General features: G+C 47.3%; 2 protein-coding genes across 3 annotated transcripts in view; one reads left to right on the forward strand and one right to left on the reverse strand.

Moving 5' to 3' along the window:
- Window positions 1–6,003: 6,003 nt before the first annotated feature.
- Window positions 6,004–6,888, forward strand: LOC120368075 (phosphatidylglycerophosphatase and protein-tyrosine phosphatase 1-like). Its single transcript, XM_039479915.2, has 2 exons — window positions 6,004–6,204; window positions 6,314–6,888. Exons 1-2 carry the CDS (start codon window positions 6,028–6,030, stop codon window positions 6,737–6,739), a joined length of 603 nt encoding a protein of 200 aa, XP_039335849.2. The 5' UTR covers window positions 6,004–6,027; the 3' UTR covers window positions 6,740–6,888.
- A 243-nt stretch (window positions 6,889–7,131) lies between these two features.
- The window catches only part of CTXND1 (cortexin domain containing 1), a 41,807-nt gene continuing 30,810 nt past the window's right edge, over window positions 7,132–18,128 (reverse strand). Inside the window, exons 2-4 of one of the 2 annotated variants that reach the window (XM_074399925.1) lie at window positions 12,459–12,542; window positions 12,137–12,288; window positions 7,132–10,631 (exon numbers count right to left, since the gene is read on the reverse strand). In XM_074399925.1, coding sequence (XP_074256026.1) covers window positions 10,387–10,566 — 180 coding nt within the window. In that variant the 5' untranslated portion in view covers window positions 10,567–10,631; window positions 12,137–12,288; window positions 12,459–12,542 and the 3' untranslated portion in view covers window positions 7,132–10,386. The remainder of the gene's footprint in view (window positions 10,632–12,136; window positions 12,289–12,458; window positions 12,543–18,128) is intronic. The other variant, XM_039480105.2, reaches the window with a different exon arrangement.

Genomic DNA, 18,128 nt, shown 5'->3' on the forward strand with positions numbered 1-18,128 from the left:
CTTTGAGGAAGACCTGTCTGCTCTGGGCATACGTTTATATTTTAAATCTTCCTCTAAGCATTTCCCAGAGGGACCCATGACCATTTGTCAGGGTGCTCACGCACTGAGAAAAAGGAAATACCAAGACTTTGCGGCAGTTTGAAAACAGTCAGATCTGAAGCTAATCTCTGAAGACCCCAAATGGCACCATGATCCACTGGTCAGCGTGGGTGTCTAAGGTTGCCCGAGAGCACCTCCTAGTGGGTCCGGCGGGATCACAGACCTATCCTAGGGCCTTGCCTGGTCCTGAACTGTGCAGTCAGCAAAGGTGTACTTAGTAACTGGTGAAGTCACCACGTTTGTCTTTGGACCCGTGGAGTGAGGGCTATTATTGTAGAAGGGGCCCCATGGAAGCCCTTGAAACTGCCAAAATAGTAAACCAAAAAACAATACTGCATCTTCGTAGCAATTGAATTGTGTCCCCGTCAAAGACTTGCGATGCAGGACAGGTGGTTCTAACCACATCTAATTGGGAACCAAGTCTCCTTCCTATAGCAGCATTAATATTTCAGTCACCTGTATGGCTTATGCAAAAGCCAGGTGGGTCCTAGAGAATGACTGTGGATTTTCATAAACAGTCAGGAATTGATACCGTTTCAGAAGTTGTTCTGGATGCGGTATCTTTATTAGGGAAGGTCCACTAGCCCCTGGCACCTGGTATTGTGCCAGGCGACTAGAACAGTAACTCTCAAAGGGCAGTCCCTGGATCAGCAGCGTCTGTGTCACCTTGGAATGTGTTTGATGCACAATTAATAGAGCTCCACTGAAGACCACCTCAATTAAAAATTCTAGGGGGCTCACCAGATGCGTTAGAACAAGCCGTCCAGGTGATTCTGATGCGTACCAAAGTTTGAGAACTATGGTATTACAAATAGTTTCTATTGCAACACAATCGATATGGATAATCAGAAGGAGTTCACCTTCACCTGTGGTGTACCCCAAATGCATGACCTCAGGGATCTACCAATCCTCTTTCTCTCTGTCATATTACATGAGACCCTTGTCATCTTGACAGCCCATGGAACTTTATGATCGTCTGCTATATTGATAACATTATGCTAATTGGATCTGGTGAATGAGAACTAGCAAGAGCCATACTGCCACGTGCTTGCCAGAGCAGGGAAAAAAACACGTGGAAATTCGGTGATCTGCCACATTGGGGAAATTTCTTGGGTTCTAGCAGTCTGAACTTGGAATATCCCCACTAAGATGAGAAATATGTCGCTTCAACTTGTGACTTGCACCATAAAGAAAGAGGCTCAACAGTTGATGGATCTCTGGACTTTTGAGGCAAAGTATAGAACGTTTATGTGTGTGTCTGATGCATTTACTGGGTACATCATAAGATTGCTGGTTTTGAATGGAGCCCAGAAAAATAAAGGGCTCTAGAAAAGGTATACCCGGCCGGGCGCGGTGGCTCAAGCCTGTAATCCCAGCACTATGGGAGGCCGAGGTGGGTGGATCATGAGGTCAAGAGATCGAGACCATCCTGGTCAACATGGTGAAACCCCGTCTCTACTAAAAATACAAAAAATTAGCTGGACCTGGTGGTGCGTGCCTGTAATCCCAGCTACTCAGGAGGCTGAGGCAGAGAATTGCCTGAACCCAGGAGGTGGAGGTTATGGTGAGCCGAGATCACGCCATTGCACTCCAGCCTGGGTAACAAGAGTGAAACTCCGTCTCAAAAAAAAGAAAAGAAAAGAAAAGATATACCCAGACTGTGATCTGTGATGAAAGCTACTCTGCCATTTGAACCTTAAGATCAGCAGATCCAATGGTACTGGAAGTGTCTGTTGTCAATGGGGGTGCTGTATGGAATTCCGAACCATCTCCAATAGGAGAATCACAGTATCCATCCAACTGAACAGGATGGGGAGAGAGGGTCCAGAAAAGACCTATTTGAAGGAGCCCTGGGTGTCAAGATATTCAAGGACCATCTAAATATCTACCAGAGGGTATCCACTGCAGAAAAGGCTCTTGGTCATCAGGTAGATAAGATGACTCAGCCTGTGTTTGTAAGCCTCTTCCTCTGTCTACTCTGGTGTTTGCTCAATGACATCGTGAACAAAGTGACCGTAGTGGAAGGGATAGAGGCTATCAACACTATGGGCTCTCCCTTGCTAAGGTCCACGGGTCTCCATAACTTCTGGATATGTAGCCTTCCAATGAAGGAGACCAATGCTAAGCCCCTGATATAGCTCCATTCCCGGGATGGGTGGTGGGAGAAAGAACAGCCACTTGGTAGCAGATTAATTTCATTAAGTCCTTTTCTTTACGGAGGGCAGTAGGAATAGACACATCCAGATACGGATTTGCCATCCCTGTCCCTCCCTGCCATTTGTGCTGTTTCATTCTGTTCATTTGGTGCTGCTAAAACAGAAGAGCACAGACTGGGTAATTTGTAACGAGTAGAAATTTATTTGGCTTATGACTATGAAGACTGCAAAATCCAAGATCAAGGAACCGGCATTTGGTGAGGGCCTTCGTGCTGCATCATAAACATGGAGGAAGGTATCACATGGGCAAGAGAAAAAGGGACCAAACTCCCCCTTTCATAACAAACCCACTCTCAAGATAACAGCATTAATCATTCATTTCGCCCTCATGGCCAAATCATCTCTCCTTGCGCCGCCCCCCCCCAATGCTATTGCATTGGGAATCAAGTTTCCAACATACGAATGTTAGGGGACACATTCAAATCGTAGCACACTCATCTCAGCATATCCCACAAACATGGCATTTAACCAAGAAACCTCAGCTTTTGTGGGTTTGGAACGCTCTAGTGAGCAAGAACTGCTTCCACCTGGGAATACGGTTAGGGGTTTGTTAAATCGGAAGATGGTCTTGTGCCCTCTGGGGCTCCTTATGTTGAAACAGTAGGCAGAGAGGGATCACCTTACTGTCAGGATGGTTTACCCCAATATCCAAGGGAAAGTGAGGTTTCTGCTATGCAATAGGGCCAAGGAGGACTAGCTTTGGAACCCAGGGATTCACTAGGGCTCTTGGTACTCACTGTATGTCTTGTCTTCATTCTGTAAGCCCGAGGTAGGGGCATGAAATTAGATTTCCTTTTTTTTTTTTTTTTTTTTTTTTTGAGACAGAGTTTCGCTCTTGTTACCCAGGCTGGAGTGCAATGGGGCGATCTCGGCTCACCGCAACCTCCGCCTCCTGGGTTCAGGCAATTCTCCTGCCTCAGCCTCCTGAGTAGCTGGGATTACAGGCACGCGCCACAATACCTAGCTAATTTTTTGTGTTTTTAGTAGAGACGGGGTTTCACTGTGTTGACCAGGACGGTCTCAATCTCTTGACCTTGTGATCCACCCGCCTCGGCCTCCCAAAGTGCTGGGATTACAGGCTTGAGCCACCGCGCCTGGCTCGAAATTAGATTTCTACCAAGCTCCCCAGAGACGCCAGTGCTGTCCATCCTTAAACTATAGTTGAAGTAGTGTTGTCTTAGAGCAGCTGTTATTCTTTCTGAGAGTTTTACAGTGCTTCCAGGTGAGATCTTCAAGGACTCTTCATGTTCTTGAGGAATCCGTGGCTACTGTGGCAACTCAATAAAGACAGGGCACTAAGAATTTGGATCCTCTGTGGATGCACATCTGCGCCATTCCACCATATAAAATTCTCTGACAGCTAAGGGACTGCCAGAAGGTAGAGGGGCTCTGGAATGAATGATGGGAGAACAGGACCACAGTCACCACTCTGCGCCCCATGAGTAGCCACAGAAAGGGGCACCAGCAGTGTGCTTTACAGGAAGTGTTCCGCGTGCCCAGGAGTGGCTACATGATGATTTAAGTTGCAGGTGGGAGTGGGTCTAAATTGCTATGACCCTCCCAAACAATATGGCAGCTGGTGAGGCTTTATGTTTTCCTTGCGTTGGGGACAAAATATTTTTCTCCCATCTAAGCAAAGTGGGTGAATGCCTGCTAAGTGGTAATAGGATGAATCGTGCTGGTTTTTCGTCTTTTGCTCCAGGGTGCTGCAGGTATAGACTGTATCACCCAGGGTCCCCTGACCTTTAGCTTTTGTTCTTTTTGGCCAGTGGAAGACCCAGACAGGAGATTGGAGGGCAGGAGGCAAGAGGTCAAGGCGTTTATGCCCCAGCTGTCTTCCTACTGAGCTGCAGTTTGCGCAGGAGTTTTGATCCTCCCCCTGTGGCCAGGGCTTTCATTGGCTTACTCCTTCTCCATTGCTATGGCTCTCCCTGGGTTCTAGACCCTTCTCCTTGTCTCTTCAGGCTGAGATGGTGATGGCTTGTGGCCTGCCTGTCCCTGGGTAGTTTGCTCTCATTTTTTAATTTTTAGAGACAGCATCTCTCTCTGTCACCCAGGCTGGAGTGCCGTACTGTGATCCCAGCACATTGTAACCTCAAACTTGTGGACTCAAGTGATCCTCCCACCTCAGACTCCTGAGTAGCTGGGACTATAGGCGTGCAACACCACACCCAGCTAATTTTTTAAAAAAGTTTTAATTTTTTGTAGATAAGCAGTGTCTTGCTTATGTTGCCCAGGCTGGTTTCAAACTCCTGGGCTCACGCGATCTGCCTGCCTTGGCTTCCCAAAGTGCTAGGATTACAGACATGAGCTACCTTGCCTGGCCATCCCTGGGTGTTTTACTGTTCCCTGTTGTTTTCCGTGCCCTTGCCTAACCTCCGTAAATATTTTCATTAAACTATCTTCAATCAGCGCTTTGTGTGTGCCATCTCTTTCTTGCCAAGACGCTGAAAGGCTCCAAGGAGAACCCTCCTAAAGGGAGAGAGTCTTTGCCGATGACCATCAAGCACGTAAGTGGGGGCTGGTGTAGCTGAGGCTATGTGTCCCTCTGGACACAGACAACCTGTCTTTGTGCTATGATTGACCAGAATAGCTGGGTACGTGGATGTGGACCCAGATAACTCCGTGTGGGCACCTCTCCACAGACTGGGCAACAGGGCATTGCAGGTGGGCATTGACCATGCATGGCAGAACCAGTCCTTAACAGCAAGACCTAGGGCTGGGAAACCACACTAGTGGACACACTAAGCTTTGCAATTCTCTTCATTTGGCGTTTGAAACCAGGACCAGCCCCTTTTGGATTGATTTAGCCTCCGAAGTTCTGAAAATCCAATGAGACAGGGAGACACTGGTCTTTTCAACTCGATAAGTACATGTCAACATTCAATCAACTAATTGGAAAAAGTGAAATAGCTATGATGGGAATGACATGCCAGGATGGTACAGCTAGGGTCCCACTATGCATATCCACCTCTCTGAGCATCCTTAGGGGCCATATTTCTTCTAAGGACCATCATTCTGAACTCCTGGTTCTGCATATTTCTGCCACCCCGCTTGTCTCTGGGGCTGCTGGCCCCTCCCAGATTGTATTTCCCCACATGACCTGCCACTGAGGTGCCTTCCATTGTCCCAAATACCACTGCTGCAGAGCGGATCGTATATCAGACTTTAGAGAGGGCTTGGGGTGACGTGAAGGGAGTGTGGCTGAGCACAGTACAAGCAGCAACTTAAAACTGGCCACTAGACACCATCGCCTGGAAAACCCACCACCCGTTCTCTGCTTTGGAGAGTTCCTCTCCAGACTGTGTTCTCTTTAAGTCCTGGGTTGTGGCCAACTCCATGGGCCTCCCATCCAACAACTGAGCATGAGATTCCCGTTGCTTTTTTCTCCTTAATACGGTCCAGTTCTTAGACGGTCTCCCTCCCCGACCTGCTCCATGTGTCTCTTAGATAGAGGGAGTGTACTGTAAATATCTACTCTCCCCTGTCCTAAGCAAGCTCCCAGGGTTATCATATCTATCTTGACCTTTCCTTTTTGGTTGGAACATGTATAACAGGGAAAATGAAAGAAATCCAAGTATTTAATAATAGGAGTCTACATAACTGTATATGTGCACTAAATGTGTTTTATGACCATTAAGATGACAAGTGTGAATGATGTGACAGCAACATGAAAGTATACTCGTGGCGGCGCCGGGCCGGGTGGGGCGGGATGGCGGCGGCCACCGCGCTGCTGCAGGCCGGCCTGGCGCGGGTGCTCTTCTACCCGACGCTGCTCTACACCCTGTTCCGGGGAAAGGTGCCGGGTCGGGCGCACAGGGACTGGTACCACCGCATCGACCCTACAGTGCTGCTGGGCGCGCTGCCGTTGCGGAACATGACGCGCCAGGTGAGCCGGGCTGGGGAGCCCGGGTCCCTGCCCAGTCCCCGCCGCGCCATCCCTATCGGGCCGCTGGGGCCTGCGCCATCCTTGTTGAGCCACCTCTTTGCCTCGGCAGCTGGTACAGGACGAGAACGTGCGCGGGGTGATCACCATGAACGAGGAATATGAGACAAGATTCCTGTGCAACTCTTCACAGGAGTGGAAGAGACTAGGAGTCGAGCAGCTGCGGCTCAGCACAGTAGACATGACTGGGATCCCCACTTTGGCCAACCTCCAGAAGGGAGTCCAATTTGCTCTCAAGTACCAGTCGCTGGGTCAATGTGTCTACGTACATTGTAAGGCTGGGCGTTCCAGGAGTGCCACTATGGTGGCAGCATACCTGATTCAGGTACAAAAGTTTTTTCTGGGCCAGGCATCATGGCAGGCGCCTATAATCCTAGCACTTTGGGAGGCTGAGGTGGGAGGATGGCTTGGGCCCAGGAGTTTGAGATCAGCCTGGGCAACTGGCAAAACTATCTCTACAAAAACTACAAAAAGGTAGCTGGACATGGTGGTGTGCATCTGTAATCCCAGCTACTTGGGAGGCTGAAATGGGAGGATCACTTGAGCCTGGTAGATAGAGGCTGCAGTGAGCTGTGCTTTGCGCCACTGCACTCCAGCATGGCCGACAGAGTGAAACCCTGTCTCAAAAAATAAAAAGGTCGGCCGGATGCAGTGGCTTAAGCCTGTAATCCCAGCACTTCGGGAGGCCGAGGCGGGTAGATCACAAGGTCAAGAGATCAAGACCATCCCGGTCAACATGGTGAAACCCCGTCTCTACTAAAAATACAAAAAATTAGCTGGGCATGGTGGCACGTGCCTATAATCCCAGCTACTCAGGAGGATGAGGCAGGAGAATTGCCTGAACCCAGAAGGTGGAGGTTGCGGTGAGCCGAGATTGTGCCATTGCACTCCAGCCTGGACAACAAGAGTGAAACTCCATCTCAAAAAAAAATAAATAAAAATAAAAAGGTAAAAAAAAAAAAAAAAAAAAAAGAAAGTATACTCGTGATGTAATGTTTGGAGAAACAGTATGATAGAAAGTTATATAACAGATGGCTTTTATGAAAAAAAATCTTGCTTGAGGACTGATTAGAAGGGAATATATGGACACAAAATGAAAACTGCTGTTTTTTGGAGGCTTGGGATGATGGGAGTGCTTTTCATATTCCCACCTTTCCTGAAATGTTACTATTTCTGTTGCCATCAAATGAATCAAGAGATAAGGTGAAAAGTATTAGCAAATCTGAGTGTAGAAAAGAATTAATAAGGAGCAAGGAATTCTCAGGCAGTGCCTATTAATCTTTAATGTGCGTATGAACCACCAAGGGAATCTTGTTAATGTACATTCTGTACGTAGGCCTGGAGGGGGCCGTGAGTTTGGATTTCTAACAAGCTCCTCAAATATTGCAGAGGCTGTTTGTCCTTCAACCACGGTTTGAGTAGCACTGCCCTGGAACACCCTCTTTTTCACCGCTGAGGGTTCTAAAGTGTGCCCAGGGGAGGTCTGCAAGACCTTTTCTTTTTCCTGAGGTCTGTTATTAGCTGACTGGGAGTTGGTTCTAGTTTACGTTGGAAATACATGCTGATGAGCTTTTCACAGAAGCGCCTGGCACCTCAAAGGTAGGCTTCAGAGTGAGGGCTGCTGCGGCTGAACCCCAGGCAATGCACAAGAGTTTTGCTTTAGATCCTCTCTCTTCTGTGGGGCCTGCATCTCGGTTCACTGCCTTTGCCAGCTGTCCCTTTGTACATCTCACAATAGTGGGGGTGGGGAGTAGGAGAGGGATGACAACTGGATAGCCCCTGAAATGTGGCCTGAACAGCTGTGGCCTTGTCCACATTCAGGGGGTCACCTCGTAGTGACAGTGCTTTGGAAACCTGTTTTCCAGGTAGTCTGGGCTGTGCTGGGGACTAATGGCTGGGACGAAGACCATGAGAAAGATGGCTTGAGCTTCTTCACAGCTGCAGGTCTCTTGGATGGGGATGGAAGGCCACACCTTGGAGGGATAAAATAAATGCACTCAGGCCGGGCGCGGTGGCTCAAGCCTGTAATCCCAGCACTTTGGGAGGCCGAGGCGGGTGGATCACGAGATCGAGAGATCGAGACCATCCTGGTCAACATGGTGAAACCCTGTCTCTACTAAAAATACAAAAAATCAGCTGGGCATGGTGGCGCGTGCCTGTAATCCCAGCTACTCAGGAGGCTGAGGCAGGAGAATCGCCTGAACCCAGGAGGCGGAGGTTGCGGTGAGCCGAGATCGCGCCATTGCACTCCAGCCTGGGTAACAAGAGCGAAACTCCGTCTCAAAAATAAATAAATAAATAAATAAATAAATAAATAAATAAATGCACTCAGAGGAACGGGAGCACAGGTGCTCCAGTTTAACTTCGTATCATGTTATGGGAAAACTGATGACAATGAGAATTATGTAAATTAGTAGACACCATATCCCTGGAAGTCAGGGGCTGGGGAAGGCTGCTGTGAGTATTCCTCTGACCACGTGATTCTGGCTGGGAGATTTGGCCTGTAGGAAGCATCCCTCAGAAGTTGAGGAAAGCTGAGGGTTCCAGGCTCTGTAGGGGCTGGGAGCACCTGGAACCTCTGCTCCTCCCAGCTCAGAACCCTGGCTTCTCCTGGGGTGGTGAATTCAAGAACACTCATGTTTGCTTGTGTTCTCTCATTTCATCCTCACAACAACCTTGTGAGGTAGATATTATTCCCTCACTTTACAGATGAGGAAATTGGGGCTCAGAGAGGCTGAGTGAGTTATTTGGGGTCCTATAACAAGGAAGCAGAGGAATTGGGACTTGGGACCAGCTTTGTAGGCTCTGCTCCAATAATCTTGCTGCAAGGTCACAGATGTAGGTGATGGACTTCGAGTCGGGGAGAGGGCAGAAAGAGGTGGGAGGAGGGAGGGCTTGAGAAGTCATCGTCGTCAACTTCTTCCTTGTCCCCCAACCCCCACTATGGCACATTTATAGCACATTCACTCTCATTTCCTCCCTTTTGTTCACATGAGGTATAGGCAAAAAATAAAACTTTAAAGATGACAAGGCTTTTCCTATCTTACAATGAGGAAACAGAGGCACGGAGAGGTGAAGTGACTTGCTCAAGGTCACGCAGTAACCTGACTGGTAAACACAGGACCAGAACCCAGGTCTCCCCGTTCAATATCCATCCAACTTTTTGAAGACTGTGCACCCTCAAAAAGTTTACTGGGTGCAATAATTTTGTGCGAAGAAAAATTGGCAAAAAAAAATTCAATGTCCAACCAAAGGAGGTGATTGTTTAACCATGACTTACCCAGCCGATGGGCTACGCTTCAGTCACGAAAACTTGCAGCTAAGAAAAGCGTTTGATGTAATGGAGAAGCATTCATGCTATCATATGAGGTGGCACAACGTCATGCATAGAGTATGAATTTGACTAAAAAATACAAGTAAAAAGGTTGGAAGAAAATATATCAAAATGGTGGTTTCTGGGAAGTGGGATTATAAGTGTGATTTCCCCTCTTTCTTCCTATTTATCTGCATTTTTCCAAGTTTCTAAAATGTGCATTTTATTTATAACAGGAAAAATATATCCCTCTATAGTTTAAAAAAATACTGCTTGGAAGCAGCCCATATCCTGTGCCTTTTGTGAGTTTTCAGGTGAGACTCCCTCAACCTGCTTTTCCCCTCACTGCCGCTCCATTGCTAGTCCATAGCCCCGGGGAGGGGCTGGGGTTCATGTGGGACCTCTTGGCTGGCAGCCTCCATGTGCTACTTTGCATTTTAAGGACAGAGAGTCTCCTCAAGATGAGACTACTGTTGTGCGATGGGCCGGGGGGTGGGGCATCTGTTCTGGATCCGGTTCCCAAAGGTGCCCAGGAGTCTGGGCCGGTGACTCCCCCCACTGGAACCCCAGCATCCTGGGCCCTGGTCCAGGGCCTTTATTCCCTGGCTGCTCCGTGGTTGCAACCCCCATGGTACCCGGGCATTCCACGCTGGCGCTCCAGGGAGGGCGGGCAAGGCTAAGCTGCACCTTCTCCTGCCCTGGGTGGTCAGATTCATTCCTTCCTCTGTGGGATGGCAGGCTGGCAAGGGACTCAGAGGTGCACCCTGGGGCACTGCCACCCAGAGAGCGCCAGGTCCATCACCCGCCTAGCCTCAGTCATCCAGGTGCTGCTCCTCCCAGGTGGATGTGGGGATGGCGCTGTAAGGGTCCATGATGACCTTGGCACAGCGGATGATCATGACCACAAGGAAGAGGCAGAGGAAGACGAAGCAGGCCAAGGTCAGCCCTTTGTCCACGTCGACATAGACGGGCTCGGGCGTGGGCTCCTCCATCTCGTGGCAGCGGCTGTGGGCTGCTCCTCCTCCGCCTCGGGCTTGACCCGTACCATTTTCCACCCCTGCAGAGAGAGCCACGGCAGTGGGGAAGGGAGGGCATGGTCACGTGCCTGGGGTGGTTGCAGGGCGCCAACCTCTGCTCCCTCTCATCTGCTACCCTGCACCCAGAGCTTGCTGCCCAAACCCGCCCTGCAGGAGGGTAGGGGGATGGGCACATATGGACTCACATGGTCACAGCCTGAAGCCTTGTAGGTAACCAGAGTCTCTAGCAGGGCGAGCCAGTGCCTCCCCAGGCTGGGGCGGGAGAGGTGACAGATGAGTCCCAGCAGGCATAGGACTAGGGTGGGGCTGAGGGCTGGGTGGGGATGGAGGCCCCTTCAGGAAGGCAGTTAGAATAATGCTTTCCATTTAGCCAAGCCGCTATCTGAGGGTGATCGGAAAGCATTTCAGAAACTGGGTAATTATTATAGATATGCATATATGTTACACACAGGGTCTCACTCCGTTGCTCAGGCTAGAGTGGAGTGGCACAATCACAACTCCCTGCAGCCTCAAACGCCTGGCTCAAGCAATCCTCCTACCTCGGCCTCTCAAAGCGCTGGGATTACAGGCATGAACCACTGTGCCTGGTCTATTATGTTTTTTAAAGCATAAGAACCTAAAGATTTTAAATAAAACCTGTTATGGAAAACCACAGAGGAACAGACTGAGGAGGGGCTGCTGTCACAGAACAGAGTGAGAGCCTGAAGGGACTATATCCCCTCCCTGCTGCAGGGACTCACAGGGACTCTCCAGAGACTTCTGCTGATGCCCAGCACCGGGCCTGGAAACTCTAAGTGTGATGGGAAGACCAGCTCACACGGAAGAATCCCAGCTCTAACCATCGCTAGGACTCTAGCTAGCGCTAGTGCCTACACTGACACATCGTTCATTCATTTTGAGATGATTTGCCAGCTTCTCTGGGTCCTGATTTCCTTCCCGCTGAGGACAGGTGACTATACCTCCTTCACAGGGATGTGAGGACCAAATGCAGTCCTTGGCTCCAGTGGACGGCCGGTACATCCTTTGAATGAACTGGGAGTTGGAGGAGCTGGCTGGGAGGGGGCAGGCAGCTCCCCAAGTTCAGCTGCCAGGGACAGCTTTAGGCGGAGGGACGTCTGCTGCTCCCTCTCCCCACACATAGCATTCACCTCCATCCTTATCCCTGAACTAGTGGAGTGCTTGAGCTCTACACTGGCTTCATGTTCTGTTTGTTATTTAAAGCTCATGAGAGCCCTGGAAGCAAGTTACCCAGGCATCAATAAACCCATTTGATAAATGTGGAAACTGAGGCACGGAGCAGGGAAATGATGTACCCAAGGTCCCACGTCCCACACCCTAGGTCTCTAGATGTCTCTACCTCCTCTAGGGTGGCTCCATCTTTCTTACCCAGCCTGGAGCTTCAGGAAGATACCTGTCTGTGCAAGCTTAGAGCCCGCTAGCTGGGGAATTTCTGGAACCACAGTCAACCACGGCTTCCCCTCTCTTAGACCTTGTCTCAGCCCTCACCACGCTCGGGGACACTGACCTGCTGACTGGAGTGGTCACCACTTCATAAGGACCCTGGCTGTTCCAGGAGGCACGGGGAGCGGTCAGGCATTGTGGGGGTCGCCCAAGGACAGCAGTGGCCTTTCACTGAGAGCAGGCTCTGTGCTGGCTGGCGGGGGCACTGGAGTGTGACTGGAATAGAAAGGGACAAAGAAGACTAGTTATTTCCTGAGGTGCCCAGCTCCAGACTGGATCCGGACTGGACTAGGCAGCTCCTCCCTGGGCATGGAGGTGGGAGCTGCCACACTCTGTCGTTTGATGCTGATTTCTTCTCTCTTTTTAAAATACAACAACTTTCATACCTGTAATCCCAGAGCTTTGAGAGGCTGAGGTGGGAGGACTGTTTGAGCTCAGGAGTTTGAGACCAGCATGGCAAAATCCCGTCTCTACAAAAAATACAAAAAAATTTAGCCAGGCATGGTGGTGCATGCCTGTAATCTCAGCTGTTCAGGAGGCTGAGGCAGGAGAATCGCTTGAATCCAGGAGGTGGAGGTTGCGGTGAGCCAAGATCGCGCCATTGCACTCCAGCCTGGGTGACAGAGTGAGACTTTGTCTCCCGCCCAAAAAAAAGAAAAAAAGAAAAATACACACACTCACACAACACACACATATAAGCTTTAAAAAAAATGTGGCTGCATACACATAACACATAACATAAAATCTACTGTTTTGACCTTTTTTTTTTTTTTTGAGAAGTCTTTCTCTGTAGCCAGGCTGGAGTGCAGTGGTGTAATCTCGGCTCACTGTAACCTCCACCTCCCGAGTTCAAGAGATTCTCCTCAGCCTCCTGAGTAGCTGGGACTACAGGCGCATGCCACCACCCCCAAGTAATTTTTTTGTATTTTTAGTAGAGATGGGGTTTCACCGTGTTAGCCAGGATGGTCTCAATCTCCTGACCTCGTGATCCACCTGCCTCAGCCTCCCAAAGTGCTGGGATTACGGGCATGAGCCACCATACCTGGCCCACAATCTTGAAAACAGAGCTATCCTTTATTTTTGCCAATTTGAAAAAATTTGTTATCTAGAAGCATTTTTTTCTTAACATCTTAAAACAAACATTTTCAAACACACAGAGAAGTTGAAAGAATTATACAGTAAACACATATATACCCACCACCTAGATTCTATAGTTGTTAACATTTTGCTGCATTTAAAAAATTTCGAATTTATGTACCTATCCATCCTTTTTATTTTTTGAATTCATTTCAAAGTAAGATGCAAACATGAGTACACTTCACTGCAAACCACTTCAGCATGTGTATTATGAACTAGAATTCAATATTTGTTTATAGATTTCTTAAAAGGCAAAATTTACATGCAGTGAAAGGTACAAATATTAAATTCATCATTTTTGAGATTTTATGAATGCATACACCCTTGCCGCTCTCAGAGTAATTTTCATTTATCTTAATGAAGTTAAGCATCTTTGCATGTGTTTAAGATTCATTTGTTCAGCCGGGCGCCGTGGCTCAAGCCTGTAATCCCAGCACTTTGGGAGGCCGAGGCGGGTGGATCACGAGGTCAAAAGATCGAGACCATCCTGGTCAACATGGTGAAACCCCGTCTCTACTAAAAAATACAAAAAATTAGCTGGGCATAGTGGTGCGTGCCTGTAATCCCAGCTACTCAGGAGGCTGAGGCAGGAGAATTGCCTGAACCCAGGAGGCGGAGGTTGTGGTGAGCCGAGATCACGCCATTGCACTCCAGCCTGGGTAACAAGAGTGAAACTCTGTCTCAAAACAACAGCAACAACAACAACAACAACAACAACAACAACAACAAACAAGATTCATTTGTTCTTCCTTTTTTGTGAACTCTCTGTTAATATTTTTTATCTATTTTTCTATTGAGTTTTTGGTATCTCTCTTTTTTGGCCTTGGAAGCAGAGTGTTGTGATTAATATACTCATTTTATTTACTTTTATTTTTATTTTCTTTATTTCTTTTTTGTTTTTGAGACAGAGTCTCAATCTGTCGCCCTGGCTGGAGTGCAGTGATGCGATCTCGGCTCACTGCAACCTCCGCTTCCAGGGTTTTAGTGATTCTTCTGCCTCAGCTTCCTAAGGAGCTGGGACCACAGGCATGTGCCACCATGCCCAGCTAATTTTTTCTGTTTTTAGGAGAGAAAAGATTTCACCCTGTTAGCCAGGATGGTCTTGATCTCCTGACCTCATGATTTGCTGGCCTCAGCCTCCCAAATTGCTGGGATTACAGGCATTTTATTACTGTCTTTCCTATATCCCTGATTCCTACCCTTATTTCTTATTTCCTCTTCTGCTAATTTTAGTCACTGGTATTAGCTTTCTAGTTATTTCCCTTTGTTCTTTTAAATGTACATTAGTTTCTGTAATTTGAATTGTCGACTTTAGATGCATTTTTATTCCCAGCTGTAAGACATTAAGAAATTAGGGAGCTTATTCTAATTTCCACCTCCTTTTCCCATTCTCTTCCCATTGTCAGTTTGTTCCATTATTTCTACATGGTTAGGATATGTAACATTTATGTGTTATTTTTTGCTTTTATGTCTACCTTAGTTTTCATTCTCAGTTTTATGATGACATCTATTTAAGGCTCTCCACCAGTCCTTTGCCTGAAGTTTTCCTATCACCTCTTGTTTGACTGTAGACTGTTGTCTAACATGTGCTTCAGGAAGATGTCATGTGAATAATATTCCCTAAGGTCTTGTCTTCTTTGAAGGAAATGTGCATTTTTCTCTGCCTGCTTTAAATATTTTCTCTTTGTCTTTGGTTTTCAGCAGTTTTGCTGTGCATGTACCTAAATGTGGTTTTCTCTATATTTTCTAACTTAGTGTTTGTATTTCTTCTTGAATGTTACTCAATGTCAGCTTTTGAAAATTCTGGGCTCTTTCCTCTTTAAATATTCACGTGTACCATTTTATCTCTCTTCCCTTTCTGGTGCTCCAGGTACACTTAGACCTTTTCACTGTATCACAGTTTCATTTGTTATGCTTTCTTCCTTTTTTTTTTTTTTCTCTTTTTATGCTGTAGTCTGAATATTTTCTATGGAGCTAACTGCAGGTTCATTAACCTTGCCTTTTACTATGTCCCAACAGCTGTTAAATCTACCATTTGATTTTTTTTTTTTTTTTTTTTTTTTTTTTTTTTTTTGAGACGGAGTTTTGCTCTTGTTGCCCAGGCTGGAGTGCAATGGCACGATCTTGGCTCACCGCAACCTCTGCCTCCTGGGTTCAGGCAATTCTCCTGCCTCAGCCTCCCGAGTAGCTGGGATTACAGGCACACGCCACCATGCCCAGCTAATTTTTTGTATTTTTAGTAGAGATGGGATTTCACTATGTTGACCAAGATGGTCTCGATCTCTTGACCTCGTGATCCACCCGCCTCGGCCTCCCAAAGTGCTGGGATTACAGGCTTGAGCCACCGCGCCCGGCTTCCATTTGATGTTTTAAAAAAATTTTCAGCTCTCCAGTGCTATTTTCTACCTTGCCACTGATATAATTTTTTAAGTCCATATTTGATAACTCCAATATCTAGGTCATCTGTGGGTCTGTTTCTATTGTTTATTTTTTCTTTTGGTTCAGTTTCTTGATATACCTGAACAACATTTCAGTGAGTTACTGAGCACTGATATAAAACATTGTAGCAGCTCAGGGTGATGTTATTTTGCTGCAGAGAGGATTCACCACTTTCTCTGGTAAACAGCTATCATGCAAGTAGATCACCTCCGTTCAATAAGGGGCTGAACCCACTTGAGGTGGAGTTCACTCATGGTAAACAAGACTGTGTCTATCTTTGGATTGACAATACTCCTGGGGTGTTGCACTCCAGGGTTCCAAGCTGAGATCCTGGGATGTTTACTTGGGCTGTTCCTTTCTTGGCATAGCTTAGATTCTAGTTTTTCTCCTTAAGTGCCTTGAGACAGCTGATAATTGCCTGGGGGAAATTATTCAGGATTATCCAGCAACCGGTTTTTGATTCTGTGTTGTGGAATGCAAGTGTGTGAAACTTAAGAACATTGGCCATTTGCTAATAGTCACTCATGACTATGATGCCAGGCCTGGGGATGAGGAAATCGGTGTCTGGTCAACGTTCTGCAGTTCCTTTGCCCTGGGATGTTGAAAGATGTTCACTGGAGTATCGTAACAGTGAAAAACAGGGAACAAAATGAATTTCTGTCAATAATGGAATGGTTAAAACAGCGATGGTATATCTGTGTCATGAAATACTTTTTTTTTTTTTTGACATGGAGTCTCACTCTGTCTCCAGGCTGGAGTACAGTGGCACAATCTCATCTCACTGCAGCCTCCACATCCCGGGTTCAAGTGATTCTCCTGCCTCAGCCTCCCAGCCTCTCCTTCCTGGAGTGTGCCACCATGCCCAGCTAATTTTTGTATTTTTAGTAGAGACAGGGTTTTACCATATTGGCCAGGATGGTCTTGATCTCTTGACTTCCTGATTTGCCTGCCTTGGCCTCCCAAAGTGCTGGGATTATCGGCATGAGCCACAGCGCTCAGCTGAAATATTCTTAGTTCATTGGAAACACATATGTGCACACACACATATGCACATACACACAATAGAGGGCAAGAACTTCTGTTAAGTAAAAAAGTAAGTTGACAAGCGATATCACAAATAGGATATCATTTATGCAAAATAAAGAAATTATTACTTTTATATGTAAAATATGCACGTACTGGGGGTGGGAGGTCAGTGTTCTATACTCGCTACTAGGTCAAGACCTGCTCCTGCTTTAATTGCTTTTTTGTTTGAGAAATTTAAGACCTGGAAAAATACAAACAATACAATAAGTACTTAACGTTTCCATGGTGCAGAATTTGCAATTATTACGTCATCGTTTTTGCATTGCCTTTTGCTTTTTAAAAAATAAATCCTGGTATTGTAACTCCTAACGTATAGAAGCATTCCTCACACCCTCTCCAGCAGCATCACCCTCATGAGTGTGGTGTGCGCTTTCTCCTTCAGGCATCCACAGAACCTCTAGGGTTCCTTGGACCATACTTTGAAAACATGGATCTAATCCACCTCCCTCTATTTCACAGATGAAGAGACTGGAGTGTAGGGAGAGGCAGGGTTTTGCTCAGAGTCTCAGAGCAATAGCACAGCAGAATTTGGAGAAGCCCATGTTTCTGACTCACGCCTGTGCCCTGGGCCCTGCAGCATGGATTCCACACAGTCATTTAGTGACTGCTAGGGAAAGATGAATGTGTAAGGGAGTCCTGCTCCCATGTTTCATAGTAGGACTCAGCCTAGCCTCTCAAACCCTGATTCTGAAATCCCAGGCACTGCCTTTGTAGCAGGAGCGGCTGCGAGAAACAGACCTCTCAAACACGGAGCTGAGAAGGAAGGGGTGATTTATTCGGCCGCAAGCAAGGTGGCGGAGTTGCCTAACAGCCGAGCTCATCTAATGAAGGAAGCCTCTGCCTTTATATAGGCTTACAACTCTAGATATTACACGTGAAAGGGTCTTAGGTTTACAGTTTTAGAAATGACATGTGACAGGATCTTGTTCTTATACCTCTAGAATTTACATGTGAAAGGGTCTTGGGTTTAGGAATAGGCGTGGGGTATAGTGGGTTTGATCGTGTCTAAGTAAAAACAATGCCTTCTGGAAAGATTCCTCCACACCACACCTGCAATCTATAAGAGAGCGATGAAGGTTGGTCTGGTCTGTCAGCCTTTACTTCTATTGAAATGCAGTGTGGAAGTCAAGACGCGGATGGTCTTAGGGGTTTAAGGGTGATTAAGGGTCTCCTCCCACCTTACGTTAATATCAGATAACTGCATACAGATTGCAGGGATCAGATCTCACAGGGATCACCTTGTGATCCTCCCCTATTTTGTCTGGAAACGGGACTGGATCCTATAACCTGGCGACGTATCCCAGGAGAGGATTCTCACTGTCTCTCAGATCCTTCTGGTTGGGGTGAATGCCAAGAATGTGGGCTCGAAAACCAGATTTGCTTTTCTGCCTTGC

Source organism: Saimiri boliviensis, chromosome 5 (genome assembly GCF_048565385.1).
Source record: "Saimiri boliviensis isolate mSaiBol1 chromosome 5, mSaiBol1.pri, whole genome shotgun sequence".
Classification (NCBI taxonomy): domain Eukaryota; kingdom Metazoa; phylum Chordata; class Mammalia; order Primates; family Cebidae; genus Saimiri; species Saimiri boliviensis.